General features: G+C 46.9%; 2 protein-coding genes across 3 annotated transcripts; one reads left to right on the top strand and one right to left on the bottom strand.

Moving 5' to 3' along the window:
- The first annotated feature begins 921 nt into the window (after window positions 1-921).
- Window positions 922-5,112, top strand: LOC136539695 (uncharacterized). Of its 2 annotated transcripts, XM_066531658.1 has the most exons (7): window positions 924-1,132; window positions 1,607-1,772; window positions 2,046-2,186; window positions 2,979-3,087; window positions 3,239-3,300; window positions 4,116-4,216; window positions 4,735-5,112. In XM_066531658.1, exons 2-7 carry the CDS (start codon window positions 1,680-1,682, stop codon window positions 4,835-4,837), a joined length of 609 nt encoding a protein of 202 aa, XP_066387755.1. In that variant the 5' UTR covers window positions 924-1,132; window positions 1,607-1,679; the 3' UTR covers window positions 4,838-5,112. The 2 variants fall into 2 exon arrangements, with proteins under 2 accessions (XP_066387756.1, XP_066387755.1); XM_066531659.1 differs by lacking the exon at window positions 1,607-1,772 and having other exon boundaries at window positions 922-1,132.
- A 3,815-nt stretch (window positions 5,113-8,927) lies between these two features.
- Window positions 8,928-10,514, bottom strand: LOC136539696 (uncharacterized). The gene has a single exon (XM_066531660.1). It carries the CDS (start codon window positions 10,423-10,425, stop codon window positions 9,217-9,219), a length of 1,209 nt encoding a protein of 402 aa, XP_066387757.1. The 5' UTR covers window positions 10,426-10,514; the 3' UTR covers window positions 8,928-9,216.
- Window positions 10,515-19,853: the final 9,339 nt, after the last annotated feature.

Genomic DNA, 19,853 nt, shown 5'->3' on the forward strand with positions numbered 1-19,853 from the left:
GCTTCTCTTCTTGTGCTCAGGCCTTGGCTGACGTCGTTAGCCGGGCAGGAGCCAAGGACCGGGCTTGGTCGCGTCGTACATCAGAAGCCCAAGGCTCAGGAAGCCCCCGAGCTCCAGGCGAAAGCTGCGGTCAAGTTAGGCTCAGCCGGATCTCTTTACCAGAGGGTGCGCAAGAGCGTGCATAGCCCCTAAGCCCTTGGACGATCCTGAAGGGATCAGTCGGACATCTTCTTCATTCAGAAACCATTGGACCCAAGACTTAACATACATGTATATTAGATCTCATCAGGTATGATTGCGAAAAAAAAGTATACTCAAGAAGGAGATGGAAGCGAAGATGACTTTAGATATGAAGATGTTGGAGAAGATTTTGGGGGGTGTTTGGATGGCTGCCATACTTTGCCAGCCTAACTTGCGGCACGCCATATATGGATGGCTGCTGTTTGTTTTAGGACCACAGCCTTTCACAGTGAAAAAGACCCCACAGTTTAGGCGGCGCCTTTTCTATCGCCACAAGTGAGTCGCCGCCACACTGCGCGTGGCAGTGCATGGCGGGCATCCAGACACAAAACGAAATCGTCTCTATTCGTGCGCAAGTCTGCCTACCCGGTGTTAGCGGGTCAACCACCAGTACCGTCACCCTATGGTCTCCGAACTCCCACTGGCAGTACTCAAACGGTGGTCCCGTCTCCGACTTTCTCCACGAGAGGCCACCACGATCACACTTACACGACGTCACTGAGCGGTGGGACCCCCCGTCCCAGCACCCTGCAGGGCCCACCGATCATGGCCCCTCGGGTCCTGCGTGGGTGCCAACTCGCCCACCGCGACGTCTCTAAAGTCTGACCACGCTCGCCCCTGACCCACCGGCACCGGCAGTACCGGCGAAGAAGCGCTTTCTTAACAGGGGCCCACATGTCCGTGACGCGGAGCGGGTGTCCATCGAGTCAACCGAACCCAAGCCCAGCGGTGACTGGCGAGACGAGTGCCGCAGTTCCTAACTCCGGTGGGCGCGCTCCCACCGCCGGACGGCTCAAAACCCGCCCTCCGCCTCCCGCGCTGCAGTCGACACGGCGGGTGGTGTCGCCTGAAGCAGCGCGATCGCGGAGCCGGACTATCCTCGGGCCCTTCGGTGAGCGATCCAGATCTCCACATCCCCTCCCCCTCTCTATTCCCGCCAATGGTTCAGTTATCTCGAGTGTTCCTTATTTTTCTTGTTCGCCTTTTCTCGATCGATACGATTCGTTGTGGATTGGGCGCCCCCTGGTTGCGATAGTCTCGTCGTATTCGACGCGTTCCGTGCCCCGTAGGTTGAATCGCTCGTGTGTCTTGGGGCTAAAAGGGTGTTGCATTTTTCGATGTGTGGCTGGCTTCTCACGCCCACAATTCCGCCAAATCAAGGGCTCCTTGCGATTTGGGACGTAAGAATCGGAGAACGATGAGTGTCCACGACACGTTGTGTCCTTTGCGCACTGCAAATGTCGACAATGCTGCAGACCTGTGCTGTGAGGATGGTTCTAGTTTTGTGTCTCGCAATTTGGGCGTTCTTGCTTTGGTTGCTTACTGATCGAAGAAAATATTTGTGTGACGTGTGATTGTTTTACAGGACGTAACGTGCTGGTTGGGTATCGCCGGATAAGCGGGGACACCACTGTGACAAGGACCATCGGGTTAGGGCAATGTTCTCCTTGTTCTATGGTCTATGGAAGTATGTGTTCACCAAGGACGAGTTCCGTGTCCTTATTCTTGGTGTTGACAAGGCTGGCAAGACGGTAGTTGCTCTCGGCCTTTATTTTCCTTTTTGACAAGAAATTCATACTTATTTACGCAATAATCGTCCATGTTGTCGATTTACTCAAACTTATAAACTCTCGAGTCTCGACAGATTCCTGAGTTTCCTTACCTGTCCATGCTTCAGATCCTATTCTGCTTATCATGATGTTCTATGTACCTGCATTGCATTGTGAACACTTTACCTTTGATTGAAAATGTGATCTCTAGATTCCTTTACCTATATTGACATGTTTCTGGAACTGTTGTCACAGACTTTGCTCGAGAAGGTGAAATCAATGTATCTGAAGGGGGAAGGACTTCCACCTGATCGTGTCGTTCCAACAGTTGGACTAAACATTGGACGCATTGAAGATGCAAAGGCAAAACTTGTTTTCTGGGACCTCGGTGGTCAGGTAAGATTACTAGCGCACTATATGGACTCTGTTGTCATAGAAAGGCCTCTGCTGCCATGGTCCCCCCCCCCCCCCCCCCCCCCTACAATGGTTGATATTTGAATGTTATGTAGCTAATCGAATTGGCATCATGTTCGGTGTTATCTCAGGGTTTTTAATATCTGGGAAATGCATGTTATAAAATCAAATAACTAGGATGTGGTTACTAACCTAGCATGTTTGGGGTTCCGGGAGAAATAGAAAATTTAGTTATATTGAATGCTCAATGGAAGTTTCATTGTTAAATGGTTCTATATTGTTACACTGAAAGTGAATCTTTGTCGTGAACTGAAAACAAAGATATGCTCTGTTGGCTAACATTCACAATGTGCTATGTGTGTGCACAGTCACAGGGAACGTGGTACGGTGCCACGTTCCACGTCCCGGGAACGTACGTTCCCAGAAAATCCTTTCTCAATGATCGTTCCGAAGCATATCACGTTCCACGATCCTCGTTCCACGACCCAGTCGTTCCGGGAACTTTGTGACTGTGTGTGTGTGTTGAACTAATTTGCTTGAGGTCTGATGGAGGAAATTATGGTAGAAACATGCGATACCATCCCATATTGGAGTTATATGTTATGTTCATGTATATAAAATGCGATAGTTAGGAATTGGGTGACTAGTAGAAGAGAACCACCTTCTCTTTGTTACATGAATTAGTGTAAAGCTAACTTCAATATCACTACATGCCAGTACTATAAGCTTCCATGCTACAAGTTCAGTTTTTTGACACACTTACCTGCTTGGCAGATTGGCCTACGAACAATCTGGGAGAAATACTATGAAGAGGCTCATGCCATAATGTATGTTATTGATGCTGCCACTGCATCGTCATTTGAAGATTCCAAATCTGCTCTGGGTAAGCTAGTTCTTGTTTCTGTTAATTATGAACTACTGGTTTATTGCTATTGCTAGATCTTTTGAGAAGATATAGCTGAGATGCATTGTCTCTTCTGGTAAACGAGATGTAAACTCATCTAAGAGAACCTAACCTAAATTTCTTACTTCAGAGAAGGTTATCCGCCATGAGCATCTGAGAGGAGCACCAATACTGATAATTGCAAACAAACAGGTGAAGAGTTACTTCCACTTTCCTGTAATATCTTGAAGAATAAATTTTCTTTATGTAAGACATAATTAGGATTGAAAGATTCAGTGCTTAAAACAAAGTCGGCATTGTAGTTAAAATAACATTCTAGTCATGTGCACATGCTGTGAGGCATACGAATCTAAATTCTTATATTGTAAAGAGCCTATAGGCCATTGCGAGGTTGAATACCAGATGTTTTCCTTAATACAATGACATACAGGTCTCCTGCGTGTTTGAGAAAAAAAAATACCAGATGTTTTGGCCCATTAATGTACAGATGTACATGTACTGCCTTGACGATTTGACATGCAGTTTAAAACATTTTCATATTCATGAAACAAGAAAAAAAAAGAACAGTCAGACTCTAGTTTTTTTCATTGCCCAACATACAACTTTGACCATTTATCAATAAAAGCATGTCCTGAAAAATGTGAGAGATCATTGGAGTTTGAATAATTTTTTTTTTTGAGATATCTTTTTGGCAGTCATGCACACATGTCGGTATCCCTTATTCTAGAATTGCCAAATACACAGTACAGTCGCAACTCCCACAAACACGCATATACACTCGATTGAGGATTCTCAACGAATGGTTGAGTTTCCATAATCAAACAACATATAACAATGACGACTTTTTTAAAGCAATTAAAAATGCCTGAGAAAATCACATGGCAACCAATGACTATATGTACGGTCTGTTTTTGTAAAACTGGATCCACATTCTTTTATCAAATTGTTTACTTATTATTTGCGTATTGTTCTCATGTTTCAACGTGTTTCTGGATTTCTTTGTCTAGGATTTACCTGGGGCCATTGATGATGAAGAATTGGCTAAATTTCTGCATAAAGAACTGGATGAGAGGCCATATACATTTCAGGCTGTATGTGCATATGATGGGTGAGCACAGAAACCCAACTGGTTCCTGAGGAAATTTGACTCCGCATGAAATTTTAAAGAAATGGCAGTTTTAGTCAAGCATGCAAAAATTTTACACATCTGTCTCATAATAACTACATTGAGGCTCTTGTTCATGCTCATGCTGAAGCATACGCTGCGTACGTATTTAGGGCTGACTGTTATTGCTAATTGCTCCCTCAGTTCAAAAATACAAGGCATATTTTGTTTTGACTCGTTCTTCAAAACCAAACTTTGATAATTGTTTCTAACATAATATACCATGTTAGCTCCAAAATTAATATCGTGGAAAGCACTTTGAAATATGAATCTAATTGTACAAATTTATAGATTAAGCATGCATATTGGTCAAAGTGTGTTTGACTTCTCCAAAACAAATTATGGTTTATATATTTGAATGGAGTACTACACAACTGAGAAGCCTTCAACATGACCCATTGATTACTGGGTGCATATTTAAAGGTCTGTTATATTGTTTTAATGCGACACTGGTCTTGCAGGAGGGGGATCAAATCTGGCATAGACTGGCTGGTGGAACAATTGGAAAAAAGCAAACGTACCGAGACACTGCAGGCTCGTGCTGGTGTACCTGGACAAATTTAGAATGGTATATATGGCTTGCAGCTGCGATCAGATGATTTTGTTAAAGAACAAAGCATTGGATAGGAGAGATTCCTTTGTATCGCATAAGCAGCCATTTGCTGCATTCCGTGATTACAAGGATTATCGTTCCAGACCGCCCACGGTGCTGCAAGAAATGTTTGGGTGGTTACTCCTGTGGTGATGGTGAGGCGATTCGTTTGGTCTTATTGAGTTGACATTTATATGTACTTGAAGATCGCGAGCATACATGTCTATATGATGCTTTTGAATTTTCATATTATACTAGTAGCGTCAATACAGAGGATCAAAGAGAGCCATGTACTTATGCCATGTTCTTTGTAAGTGATAAACACCATGTTCGCTTGTTGGTTTCAGCTGCGCTTATTCAACCAGCCAACAGTGTTTTTCTCTCACAATAAACCAGCACCAGTCAGCCTAAACCAGCCCAGAAACCAATCAGCGAACACGCCCAGGAAAAAAGAAGAGCAAAGAAGGAATTACTACATCCCATTTCTGTGGACTTAATTTCTGAGCATAGCATTGAAGTTCGAATTCGCAGCAAATTCTGTGCATATCATTGAAGTTTGAATTCGCTGCAAATTTAGTTACCTTCTGTGTTACATCGAATTAGCCCAGAGACTTGTACTACCATGTACCATTGCTCGCGTAAAAGAAAATGCGCTCATTTCCAGTCATCTCAACCACACTTACACTTAGGCTTCCAACCATATCAGTACATCACTCAGGTTCGGTTGCTGCTGGGGAAGATTTATGGAAGCGTATTTTGGAAAATGGATTGCTAAATAAAATAAAGCACTTTCTTTGGAGAGCTGCTCACAATAGTCACCCGCTCAGGTCTAATTTGGAGTTCAGAGGAATGGATATTGATAATCGATGCGTGGTCTGTAATGAGAAGGGAGAAGATGGAGGCCACTTATTTTTTAAATGCAGCAGGGTGACCTCAATACGTGTCATCACACTGTGAACATCTAGCCAGTGTTGAATCGGCAAGAGAAGCTGTGCGGTACATTTTGGGACTGCCAAAACTTCCACAGCTAACAATGGCGGTTGGGATGTGGACATGGTGGTCGGAGCGAAATAAAATCAGACAAGGAGGCAAACGAAGACCAGACTATGTCATAGTCAAGCTGATAGAATGCTACACGGGTCACGGGGGCTTGTACAACAGAACGCCAAGGAAGCCAGGACGGTGACCAGAACTGTCCAAAAGTGGCAGCGACCGGCACAAAATTTTTTGAAGATCAACTGCGATGCATCTTTTCGCAGGGAGACAGGGGACGGCGGTTGGGGGGTTCATAATCCGGGATGAGGACGGTGATATGATCTCGGCTGGTCGGGGTCGACTTTCCCACATTTTGGACCCCTTCCAAGCTGAAGTAGTGGCATGTCTAAAGGGCTACAAGCGGCGATTGACTTGGGCATATCCAGAATTCATCTAAAAACTGATGCCGTGCAAGTTCAGGAAGCAGTGGAGTCTCAGAGATGGGACCTCTCCATGGCCCGAGGGTTGATTAGGGAGATCAAAGAGCTTGTGAGTCTGAACTGTGTGGAGTTTAAAATCAGGGCTGTCCATCGTTCTTGTAATAGAGTGGCACATGATCTAGCTGCTCTTGGTGTGTGTGTGCGGTGGACGATGACCCTATCATGGCTCATCCTCCAGATTGTATCTTGAACATTGTTGCTGCCAAGCGTGCAGACAGATGCCTTTACTGATTTGTTGTGAGAGAAAAATAATGTTCGTTGGCTGAAAAAATACGGCTTCTAAGCCAAGCGAATAGGACAAGAGTAATGGAATTGCATTTCCGTTTCAAAAAAAAAATATCAGTACATCACATAGGCCCAGTTTGAATCCTTTTACTTTTAGCTTTGTGTTACCCTGAGAAAACCAGCTAATATTTACTCCTTCCATTTTAAATTGTAAGTTGGATTTCTAGATACATAGGTTTTTTTTTCTAAATACATAGCTTTTATCATGTATAAAAAAACAGTATACATATAAAGGCCAGAACAATTTATAATTCAAAACAGAGAGAATAGTTGTTAGCTACTCCCTTTGTTCCAAAATAAAGACGTTTTGATTTTTCGAATACATATTTTTGTTATACACTTAGATATACACTATATTTAGATACATAGTAAAACGAGTATATCTAGAAAAAGCAAAACATCTTATAATTTAAAACTGAGGGAGTAGGTAAAACATTAACTGGGATACAAACATGACCTTAGCTAACTTTTAGCAGATAGCAACTAATTGTTAGCTCCAAGGATCCAAACGGGCCCATACTATATCGAAATCCAAAGGCTACCATGTCCCGTTCAGAATGTGAGTAAGCGAGCTAAATAGTCACACGATTTGACCTTCAAGTTTCATTCGATTTAAATAGCATAAGTCAGTCAAAATCTTCTGAGCCTGAAATTGCTGAAAAAACATAACAACTACAGTTAGCATTTCTTGGCAAACTAATAGCAGAGTTTTGCATAGGTTTCTCTCCCAGACATGGGGATAAAAGGCCTAACAAACAGAGGGTAAAAACAGCAAAAGGAATTCGCCCTTCAGGCTAGGGCTGCTGATATCCCCACTAAGCTGGGCCAACCGGGCATGGTATGGACAACCCACTGCGGGTTGCCAAACAGAACAGTTATCTACCTCAAAGAAACCACAGAATACTTGGTCGAGTTTCAAAGAGTTCTACTTGGGGGGCAATAAGTAAAACAGTTAATCTTAACTACTGCTTGGCTAAGATAAGATGATCGCTAAAAGAATTCCGTAGATGTGCAGTCTCAAACCAATCTGCCTTTGCATCATTTAAAAAACTGCTTTAAATTAAAAATACTCTTAATTACCATAGCACATAAACACAGACGATATATTATAGAACAAACCAAGGCAAGCGACTTTCCAAAACACAGTTTTCAAGAGTAGGTTCACGGTTAAACTAGATAACAGGATGCTAACTCCCCAATGAAGTCACTGTTTTGTTCTTTCTCAGTGAAAAATAACGACAAGGAAATGAACTATGGCCTTCTGCATTAATATGGATACTCAGCAAAAATGAACATGAGTAACTTTAAATCATCAACCCCTTGCTACGTTAAGTGCCCAAGCCAATGATTTCTATTCCATGCTATCGCGAAGATTATCTAGAACAAGTTCTGCATCTGTTTCAAAGATTAAGTGATAGAGGAAAGATAAGCACTTGTATTTACTGCTACGTTAAGTGCCCAAGTCAATGATTTCTATTCCATGCTATCGCGAAGATTATCTAGAACAAGTTCTGCATCTGTTTCAAAGATTAAGTGATAGAGGAAAGATAAGCACTTGTATTTACTATTTAGCATAGAGTCTGCTGTGAGATTAACCCATTTCTTATGGGTAAATACACTGTTGAAATGGTACTAACATAAAGGGCAGTAGAATGTATTGTTCTTGAGGCCCTTTCGATTCAAGACAATATCTCATCCAACTAATAGACAAATCACAACTAATCTTTTGTGACATGTCATCATTGGATGTATTGTTCTTGAGGCCCTTTCGATTCAAGACAATATCTCATCCAACTAATAGACAAATCACAACTAATCTTTTGTGACACGTCATCATTGAATCCTATCTTCTGTAGGAGCGAACTTAAACTATGACATATCAAGCAACAATTTGAGAACTAATATGTATCTGATAATGGATCATCCACTTCACATGTAGACATATATGACCTCTACACAATAATCACACAATATATCATGACAAAAGTGGTGCGAATATTGTTAACAGAATCAATGGGAAATGGAATATGTCTCATTAGTTAACATTGGCAACTCTAAGCAGGCTATTAAAAAAAATCAGAGGTACCAAAGTATCAACTTCACACAGCAGAACAATGTAATGATCATTACCGAATCAACAAGTTATCATAACTAAGACTAGTTCTTTTGTAGCCAAGAAAGTTATTTCCAAACTCAGAAAGCAGAACATAATTCACTTACTTGATCTCAGCAACATTTGGTGTCACCATGCCAGGAAGAGACCAAAAGTGGCATGGTAAGCATTGCCAGACCAACACACCTCTGTGAAGCATTATTTCCATCACCAGAAAACTCCGCAAGTTTGTTTGCTAAGGCAAAGGGCATGCAACTCCATCTAATGGAGATACAAACTTGCCCTGTCCGACACTAAGTCGCTAGGTAACTACAGGTACAAGGTAGACTACAAGTCTACAGCTACAACATGACATAACAGGGGATGTAACAGTTAAAATAAAATGAACACTTGAACAGCAAGGGCCAGTCCCTTAGACATCTGTTTTGGCCTGGCTAATCATACAATACTTTTCTAGCCCAGCAAACCATAACAACAGTTAAATCATCCGCCCAAGATTGTCCACCCTCAAGAAGGGCAGGTTGTGCAAATTCCCCAATATATCCTCTGTTGCATCAACATCAATATGGAAGTTGCCCAATTCTTCAACTCCGCCAGCACCGCTAACATTAACCCTTCCAGTGCCATCTGTAGCCTGCGCCGCCTCATTTATGTTAATTCCCCTCACCTCCTCGGCCCTTCCATCTCCACCGTCCTCATCCCCAGCCCAGCCTTCCTGCCCGAGCATCTCAGAATCAATGCCACTCTCCACACCACCACCAAGACGTCTACTGGGCCCTGCCCCAACCTTCTTGCGGGCCGTCGTCTTCTTGATCCTGCCTCTAGAGGAGCCACCTCGAGCACTGTCATTCTGTGGCTGCCTAACACCACGGCTCCCGTGGCTCCTACCACCACCACCACCTTGGCCACTGGGAGCCGTGTTCCAGGGGAACACCTTGTAGAATGGCTTCCAGTTTGCGCCCAGGTCGGCCGCGTTGGGAAATCCGAGCGGGAAGAAGCCCCAGGCGCAGTGGTACATTTCAGTGCCCGGCACGACGGTGGGTGGGGTCGGGATCTCAGAAGCCACGAATCCGCGGCGGCAGCCCTCGTTGGGGCACCTGAGGGCGCGCCCGATCAGGTGGCGCGGGTACTGGTGCACGTAGCAGCAGAAGGGGCACGCCGTCCAGAACTCCGGCGGGTCGGGGGCGGGAGCGGCCGCGGCCGCGTCCAAGGCGGCATACTGGGAGAAGGAAGGGGTACCAGTGGCGGGATTGGCGGACGGCGGGGCCCGGCGAGACGGATCGGAGAGGATGGCGTAGGCGTCGTTGACGAGGCGGAGCGCCATCTCGGCGCCCGGGTGCGGGTTGCGTTGCCCGAGGAGGAGCGCGAGGCGTCGGAAGGCGCGGGAGACGGCGGTCTGGTCGGGGATGGCCCCGGGCGGCAGCTGGAGGATGGCGAGCGGGTCCGGGTGGCCCGAGGGGCCCATGAACTGGGAGGCGAGGAGGACGTCGGCGACGGCGAGGAGCTCGTCGGCGCCGGGGAGGAGCGGGTCCGCCTCCACCGCCCGCTCCGCGAAGCGCTTGCAGCCGACGAGGTCGCGCGCCGCGAGGAGCTTCTCGGCGATCTCCAGCCAGCGCTCCGCCTGCGCCCGGCCGTCGCCGGGGCCTTCGCCTCCGCCGCTCCCGCTCCCGCCGGCGGAGAAGTCCATGGTGGTTTGGGGGAGGAAATGGTGGGTGCGGTGCGGAGGCAGCTGGTTTGGTTTTGGGGGAGGGGGAGAGATCCCGCTGCCCTTTTTTATGAGCAGTGATGAAGTGCTAGACGGCTTGTGCAGGAGCCGGGAGATTATTCGAATTCTTTATTACTCACTATTTTCTTGGGGAGCGCATTTTACTAGTTTCCTCTGTTGCAGATAGCAGACCGTTGATGGTGTGATAGAGTAACAGGTCACCGATCAGCCTGTTCTTTTGGACCTAGCTTGTCGTAAACGATAAATTTCTATCTGAAATAGTATTTTTTTCTCACATAAACTCATCAGCAGTACTTCTTCACGAACCAGCAACGATACGAACCAGCCAACCGAACAGGCTGTTTGACTCCGTGTTTAGCTCATAGGCCGTACTTAAATAGTATTTTTGTATTACACTAAATTTGTTAGTACTTTTAGTCATGGCTTATCAGTCAAATAAGTTTAAACGAACAGAGCGCTGGTTTAAATTCAGGTTGTAAAATTTTGAGGTGTCATATCGAGTGTCATGCAGAGGTGTCGTATGAAGTGTTCGGATACTAATAAAAAAACAAATTACAGAATCTGCTAGTAATTCGCGAGACGAATTTATTAAGCATAATTAATCCGTCATTAGCACATATGTACTTTAGCACCACATTGTCAAATCATGGACTAATTATGCTTAAAAAATTCGTCTCGCAAATTAGACGCAAACTGTGCAATTAGTTATTTTTAGTCTATATTTAATACTTAATGTATGGGTCCAAACATTCGATGGGATATAGAGTAAACTTTAGGGGATAAACTAAACAAGGCCTAAAACCAATGGCCCTGTTCGCTTGAACTTATCAGTCATACTGTCGGGTTCATAAATCCGGGGTCTTTAATGGGGCTGCTTCCCAGCAAAAGCTCGGTCCAGCAGACGACATTACAAACGACGCGCAACTCCTTAGCTGGCCTAGATACCTAACGAACACGCCGGAAGAGTGATCCAGTCTCTGACCGGAAGGCCTGACCAAGGAGGAGGCGACGCTCGCTTTCGACTCCGACCCGCTTCTCCGACCGGAAGGTCTGGCCAAGGAGGGGACGACACTCGCTTCTGACTCTGACCCGCTTCTCCAACCGAAAGGCCTGGCCAAAGATGGGACAACACTCGCTTTCGACACCGACCCGCTTCTCCGACCGAGAATACACCGAACCTCTACTTACGGCTCTTCTCCAACCGGCGCAGTCAGAGTCGACTGGGAGCAACCGACCGGGGACGCCTGCTCGGTAAGGACCCAAGAAATCAGGCGGAGCAGATAAGGTAAGGCTCTCAAGTCAACCGCAATACCGAGGACCGTACCCTGTATACCTATAGGATAGTACTATCAGGTCATGCCACAAGGATACTTTGCAACCTTCTGGACATGTCAGAACACGAACAATGTTGTGGGCGCTGACATTTATCATACAGTATGGTAGGCGTCAACATTTGCCATACCAGAAGAATACGATAGAGCCTGCCACATGCATCTGGCGTCAACAGTATTGTGGGCGCCGATAAACTATCTTGTATCCGGCGGCGTCGGTAACAAGACTAGAAAACACACTCTCTCTCTCTCGAACTTGTAAGGTCGTCCCCTTCATCTATAAAAGGAGTTGAGCTCTCTCCCAACACAAAACGAATCATTCGGACTCCCTCTCTGCTAGCTTTAGATATTCTGAGCACTCGAACAGTTTCACGGCTCTAGAACTCTAAAGCTACACAGAGCACACGTTCCAATACTTAACGCATATAGGGGCTCCCGTCACTCTCGGCCCTTCAGTCCAGGGTCAGACCGGACCTCTAACACCCCCATCTTATTTCCACTCGTTTGTAACCCCATAGCAAACTTTGAGCACCTGGGCTCAGGAATAGTCACCGACTGATTCAAACTAGACGTAGGGCACGTTGCCTGAACCAGTATAAACCCTATGTCATTGAATGTTAGGCCACATCCGATCACAATGTACGACAAAACTACAAATATTTACATGTTGGTCACTTTTTGCACCGACAGTTGGCGCTGTCCGTGGGGAGAACACCGAACGTTCACGCTTTTGGTCATCGGATGGCCCACCTTTCCGCCATCTTCATCATGGCGGGCTCAAGCGATACGACTCGCTTCGGCTCACTAGAGTTTCCCACACTCCCACCTGTTGGGATGTGGGTTCCTCCCATCTTTGAGCCATCCTAGGCCTTTCTTTTTGGAAGTCTGGACTTCGTCGCCGACCAGCTCGGCGTGCTTCGCCTCCGCGAGGAGGCACTTGTCCCTTCGATGGGGGCCGGGACACCCGTCGACCTCAATGACGAGACACCTGCACTTCGCACCGAGCCCATGCTAGGCTCAAACCCCACTGTGAGTAACGTACATATTATTCTTTACTCGCTATTTACTATCTTCCGCCGACTCTCTGAAGGGACCCCATTGTCCGCACCGCGACCTCCATGCAACGGGTTCCCCTATGGCCTCACGTCCCCCATGAATGCGTACACGTGGGGGCTCTGAAAGATACTGACACCGCCCCCTCTCACATCCGAATTCGTGGGGATGGCGGGCTACGCTCCCGCCTCTTTCCACGACCTCATGGATGATGAGGTTGAAAGCGATGGCTCTAGCATCGGCGACGTCGTGGCACCTAGCCACCATCTGTCCTAGGAGTACGCTATGGCGGACGCTCCAGGATAGTCGCCGGTGGTAGCAGAGTTCCTACAGACTCACACCCCTTCGGACCCTCATGTAGAGGCCCTCGCGTGTGCGTAGGAGCATGGCGAGGAGCTATGATAGAGGCGGCAGAGCCAGCAGCCACGTGCGCATAACCCAGTGAGCGGTGCCTGGGGTCACGCCTACCAGGTCCAGCGCAACATCATGGATGGGGGAACGATCCCCCACAGTTCGCTTGGGCTGGCCAAAACATAGCCGCTGCGGCGATGCTTCTATGCGGCCTTCTAGAGCCTGTCGACCCCTAGGAGCAGGCGATCCACCGAAACCTCTGGGCGTTGGTGGAAACCACGCTGTTCAACAGGTGGAGAGCTCTGCGTTGCGTCACCGACTTGCGGCCTCTCTCTCCACCGGGGGAATGGGGGTGCACTAGTCGAACCACTCCATCCGCTCACCACTATAGTCGTCGGCGTGGAACAGGAGGACACAGCTGCACCACGGCCTGACCCAGCGCCTGCTCCACACCAACCGCCTGTGCGCGAATGCCATAGGCCGAACTGAGATGATCGCAACGTCATCAACAATCGGTGTCAAGCCCGCCATGATGATGACAGCCATCATGGGGTAGTGAAAGCAGGCGGCACGGGCCCTGACCGGACCATCAAGGGGAGCAGGGAAATGCACCCTCGGGCATGGTCGCCGACTAGACGACCAGAGTCCTAGCCCGAATGGCCCGAGACCACAGGCCTTTGGCTGTCGCATTCAAAAAGCGTCATTCCCATAGCGCTTTCGACCACCAACCAACATCGCCAAATACACTGAGGAAACAAATCCCGGTATATGGCTCGAAGACTTTTGGCTCACCTGCCAAGCCAGAGGAGTGGATAATGACCAATTCATCATTCAATACCTCCCCATCTACGTGGGGGAGCATGTTAGAGCATGGCTCGAATTCCTCCCACCTGACAACATCCACGACTGAGCGGATCTCAAGAGGATCTTCATCGGGAATTTCCAGGGGACGTATGTCCGCCCTAGGAATTCCTAAGACCTCAAGAGCTGCCAGCAGGAGCCCAACAAGTCCCTATGAGATTACATCCGTAGGTTCTCAAAATAATGCAACTCCCTTCCTGATGTCGTTGACGTGGACGTCATCAGCGCGTTCCTCTCCGAGACAACCTGTGAGTCCTTGATCCACAAGCTCGGCTGTCTGAAGCCCCATACCACCCGTGACCTGCTCGACGTCGCCATGAACCATGCCTCCGATGAGGAGGTGGTTCGAGTGGTCTTTAGTGGAGGCCAGGACAAGGGCAAGGCCAAGCACGATGACCAAGACGAGGGCCCCTCCACGCAAAGGGGCAAAAAGAATAAGAAGGATCGGCGTTGATCGGCCAACTCCGCTTTGGTCGCCGTGGCCGATTGTGCGGGCAAGTAGCCCCAGCAGGGCCAACCCGACCACTTCGACAAGCTCATGGAGAGCCCATGCACCAACCACACCTACCCCGTTAAGCACCTCTACAAGGACTGCAAACTCCTCAAGCGCTTTCTGCGACAGGCCGGTGGACCAAAAGAAGGAAAGGGCAAGGAGGCGGCGGCCAAGAAAGGAGGCATGGCGAGCAAGGATGGGGATGGCTTTCCTGACCTCGAGGAATGCCTCATGATCTTCGAGGGATCTGATACCATCTACTCTAAGCGCCAGCACAAAGTGCGCTATAGAGAGGCATGCGTCGCCAAAATAGTCGTCCCCTCCTTCCTTAGCTGATCAGAATCTCTGATCACTTTTGATTAGAGGGACCATCCTTGCCACATCGCCAGACTGGGTCGCTACCCACTCATCGTTGACCCCATTGTCCAAAAGAATCACCTCACCAAGGTGCTGATGGATGGAGGTAGTGGCCTCAACATCCTCTACGTCGACACCCTCGATGCCATGCACATCCACCGGTCAGAGCTCCGCCCAGTGAGCTCTCCCTTCCACAACATTATCCCAAGGATGTAGGCATACCCACTCGGGTAGATCGACCTGCCCATCATGTTTGGCGACCGAGCCAACTTCCGCTTGGAGGTCCTCACCTTCAAGATGGTGGACTTCCTAGGGTCCTACCACACCATCTTGGGGCGGCCATGCTATGCCAAGTTCATGGCGATCCCCAACTACACCTACCTCAAGTTGAAGATACCGGGATCGAACGGCGTCATCACTGTGGGTAGCACCTTTTTCGCATGCCTACACGTGCGACCGCGAGCATTACAAGCTCGCCACTGCCGTCATCAACTTAGCTGAGCTCCCTTGGCTCGAAGAATCGTCGATCCTAGCAGTCCTAGACTGCAACAAGCCAACCTCCTCGACTGCCTTCCACCCACTCAAGGAAACTAAGGCAGTCGGAATCGACCCCACCGATCCAACCAAGATAGTGCGGATCAGGACTCAGCTCCTGGCCAAATAGGAATGCGAGCTAGCTGACTTTCTATGCGCCAATCACGATGTCTTCACATGGAAACCTTCTGACATGCAGGGCATACCATGGGAGGTCACCGAGCATGCGTTATGCCTCATCCCAGGCTCAAGGCCCACCAAGCAATGCCTGTGTCACTTTGACGATGAGAGGCGCAGGGCCATAGGCGAGTAGGTCACCAAACTCTTGGCAGCCAGATTCATCAAGGAGGTATACCACTCCGTCTGGCTTGCCAATCCTGTTCTTGTTAAAAAGAAGACCGAGAAATGGAGAATGTGTGTTGATTATACTGGCCTCAATAAGGCATGCCCGAAGGACCATTTTCCTTTGCCACGTATAGACCAGATAGTCGACTCCACCTCAGGATACAAAATCCTCTCCTTTCTGGATGCCTACTCAGGCTATCACCAGATTGTGATGAAAGAGTCTGACCAGCTCGCAACCTCATTCATCACCCTATATGGTTCGTACTGTTATGTAACCATGCCTTTTGGTCTTAAGAACGCTGACGCCACCAATCAACGGTGCATGCAGCAATGCTTCGCCGATCAAATCGACCTGCTATGTTGATCAAATCAGCCTGACCAAGTCGAGCGGCCAAAACCAACAATCGCCGTCTATGTTGATGACATAGTGGTCAAAACAGCTCAAGCTTGTGACCTGATCGCAAACTTGACCACAACGTTCATGAACCTCCAAAGGTTCAACATCAAATTGAATCCCGAAAAATGTGTCTTCGGGGTTCCAAAGGGGAAGCTGCTTGGATACATCGTGTCCAAACATGGCATCGAGGCCAACCCCAAAAAATCATGGCCATCTCCAACATGGGTCCTATACGCAACATTAAGGGTGTACAAAGGCTCACCGGTTGTTTGCCCACCCTGAGCCAGTTCATCTCCTAGCAAGGCGAACAGGGGATGCCTCTCTACATGCTTCTCAAAAAGACAGATGCGTTCGTCTGGACTGAGGAAGCACAACAGGCTTTGGAGAGCCTCAAAGCGTCACTGACGTTAGCCCCAATCCTCGTCGCCCCTAAATGGGGAGAACCCCTCCTCCTCTATGTCGTGGCAAGCAACCACATGGTGAGCGCCTAAAAGGTCCTAATGGCTAGAGGGGGGGTGAATAGCCTAATAAAAATTTCTACAACAACACTTAACAAAATGGTTAGACAATTATGAGGCGAAGCAAGTGTTGCGCTAGCCTACTCAAAATGCAAGCCACCTACCATAATTCTAGTTTAGATAGTGTCAATTTACACAATAGCTACGACACTACCCTATGTTAGTGTGCTCTCAAAGGCTAACTAAAGAGCTTGTCAACTAGTTTGTGGTAAAATAAAGAGAGTAATCAAGAAGGTTATACCGCCGTGTAGATGAAGAAATCAATCAATCACAAGGATGAATAACAATGAAGACCAATCACCTCGGAATCAATGATGAACACAATGATTTTTACCGAGGTTCACTTGCTTGTCGGCAAGCTAGTCCTCGTTGTGGCGATTCACTCACTTGGAGGTTCACGCGCTAATTGGCTTCACACGCCAAACCCTCAATAGGGTGCCGCACAACCAACACAAGATGAGGATCACACAAGCCATGAGCAATCCGCTAGAGTACATTTTGGCTCTCCACCGGGGAAAGGTCAAGAACCCCTCACAATCACCACGATTGGAGCCAGAGACAATCACCACCCTCCGCTCAACGATCCTCGCTGCTCCAAGCCGTCTAGGTGGCGGCAACCACCAAGAGTAACAAGTGAAATCCGCAGTGAAACACGAACACCAAGTGCCTCTAGATGCAATCACTCAAGCAATGCACTTGGATCACTCCCAATCTCACTATGATGATGAATCAATGATGGAGATGAGTGGGAGGACTCTGGCTAAGCTCACAAGGTTGCTATGTCAATGAAAAATGGCCAAAGATGTGAGCCACAGCCGGCCATGGGGCTTAAATAGAAGCCCCCATGAAACAGAGCCATTGTACCCCTTCACTAGGCACAACACGGGGTGACCGGACGCCACGCATCACCAGCTTCAAACGCTGTTCGTTAGATTTCAATGGCAACGAAGCTGACCGGACGATCCGGCAAAACTAACCAGACGCTGAAGCCCCAGCGTCCGGTCGTTTCCAGTAAGCTTCCCGAGGCGTATTTCTTCGACCGGACGCGTTCGGTCCACCTTGACCGGACACAGTCCAGTGTCCGATGATTAACCCTAGGCACTGTGCCGTCTTACCAGTTCGACCGGACGCAAGCAGCCAGCGTCCGGTGCTTTCAGACCCAGCGTCCGGTCAGTTGACCGACGCCAGCATCTTCGTGACCAACTTCTTTTCACTTCTAACTTCTCCACCCTTGCTCAAAAGTGCCAACCACCAAGTGTATCACCGTGTGTACATGTGTTAGCATATTTTTACAAACATTGTCAAGGGTGTTAGCATTCCACTAGATCCTAAATGCATATGCAATGAGTTAGAACATCTAGTGGCACTTTGATAACTGCATTCCGATACGAGTTTCACCCCTCTTAATAGTATGGCTATCAAACCTAAATGTGATCACACTCTCTAAGTGTCTTGATAACCAAAACAAAATAGCTCCTATGGTTTATACCTTTGCCTTGAGCTTTTTGTTTTTCTCATTCTTCCATTCAAGTTTAAGCCCTTGATCATCATCATGCCATCACCATTGCCATGCTATGATCTTCATTAGCTTCTCCACTTGAAATGTGCTACCTATCTCATGAACACTTGATAAACTAGGTTAGCACTTAGGGTTTCATCAATTCACCAAAACCAAACTAGAGCTTTCAATCTCCCCCTTTTTTGTAATTGATGACAACCCTTATACAAAGATATGAAATAAAATTCAATTGAATCCATGTTGCTTGCCCAAGCATATTTACCATGTGTAAAAGGATATGGACAAGTTTCATGAACCCCAAGTGGTAGCAATTGCCCCCCCTACATATGTGCTAAGAGTTTGGATTGAAGCTTGCACATATACTTAGATAGGAAATATAGGAGTTAATGTCTACCACATGATGCTAAGGTATAAAAGATGGACCTTTGAAGCGTGATACCAATCGGAGTGCACCAATATACCATCCTTAGCACCATGGTTAGCTCAATACCACTTAGAAATATTTGGAAATGAAAGTTATCTAGTGATTTCATTTCATCATTCAATCTAATAATTAGCATACATCACACAAGCATGGATATTTTAAATTTAGAACTTATGCCATGCAAGCAAACATATGAAATGCACATTCAAATGCACCATACAAGTTCATGAGCTTGCTCCCCCTACTTGTGTGCTCAAAATTTTAGTTGATCCCTTTCCTTTGTCATATCTCTCCCCCTATGTCATATATCAAGATATCTTTATGGTTCTCTCCCTTTATGATATTTCTCACTATTTCTACTACTATCTTTGTTTCTCTATGATATTTCTCACTATTTCTACTATTATCTTTGTTTCTCTCCCTCTTTGTCATCAATGACCACAAAGGTTCTAAATATAGATAGTATTACTTGTAGGGTTGAGATTATCAATGTCAATCAATGGGGTGAGGATCATTTTCCCAAATTTGGTCCAATCTAGATTATTTCCCAAAGATATTTAACTCGGTTTGATCCAAGGACAAGCTTCTTCACACCTCCAAATAAGGGTTATCTTGTACCATGTTGAGTTAAATACTTATAGCTCATTTTCTAGATCAAACACTAGGTTTGCAAACCCACAAACATGTTATATGCCATCACTAGATCAAGTCAAGCATAGAAGCAATAGTGATACCATATAGACATCAAAATCATTTGATTTTCATGAATGAGCCTAATAAAATAGAACCACTTGAAAGGTCCTAATAAGATTGAAGATATGACTAGATGCACTAAACATGTCCTTAGCAAGGATGTATGCCATGCCAATCAATTTTTACCTTGGATTGCTCGAAGGAGAGGCATGCCATATGAGTGGGGGTGCATCAACACATATTTGAGAAATCCAATATGTTCAACTCATTCCTTAGCTTGCAAAACCTTTTCTCATCCAATGGCTTGGTGAATATATTGGCAAGTTGATCTTCGATGCCTACACTCTCAATGCAAATGTCCCCTTTTTGTTGGTGATCTCTTATGAAATGGTGGCGGACATTAATGTGCTTTGTTCTTGCATGTTGCACCGGATTGTTGGTTAGCTTGATTGCACTCTCATTGTCACATAGCAATGGTACTTTCTTGAACTTGATTCCAAAGTCACTCAAGGT

The sequence above is a fragment of the Miscanthus floridulus genome, chromosome 2 (genome assembly GCF_019320115.1).
Source record: "Miscanthus floridulus cultivar M001 chromosome 2, ASM1932011v1, whole genome shotgun sequence".
Classification (NCBI taxonomy): Eukaryota; Viridiplantae; Streptophyta; class Magnoliopsida; order Poales; family Poaceae; genus Miscanthus; species Miscanthus floridulus.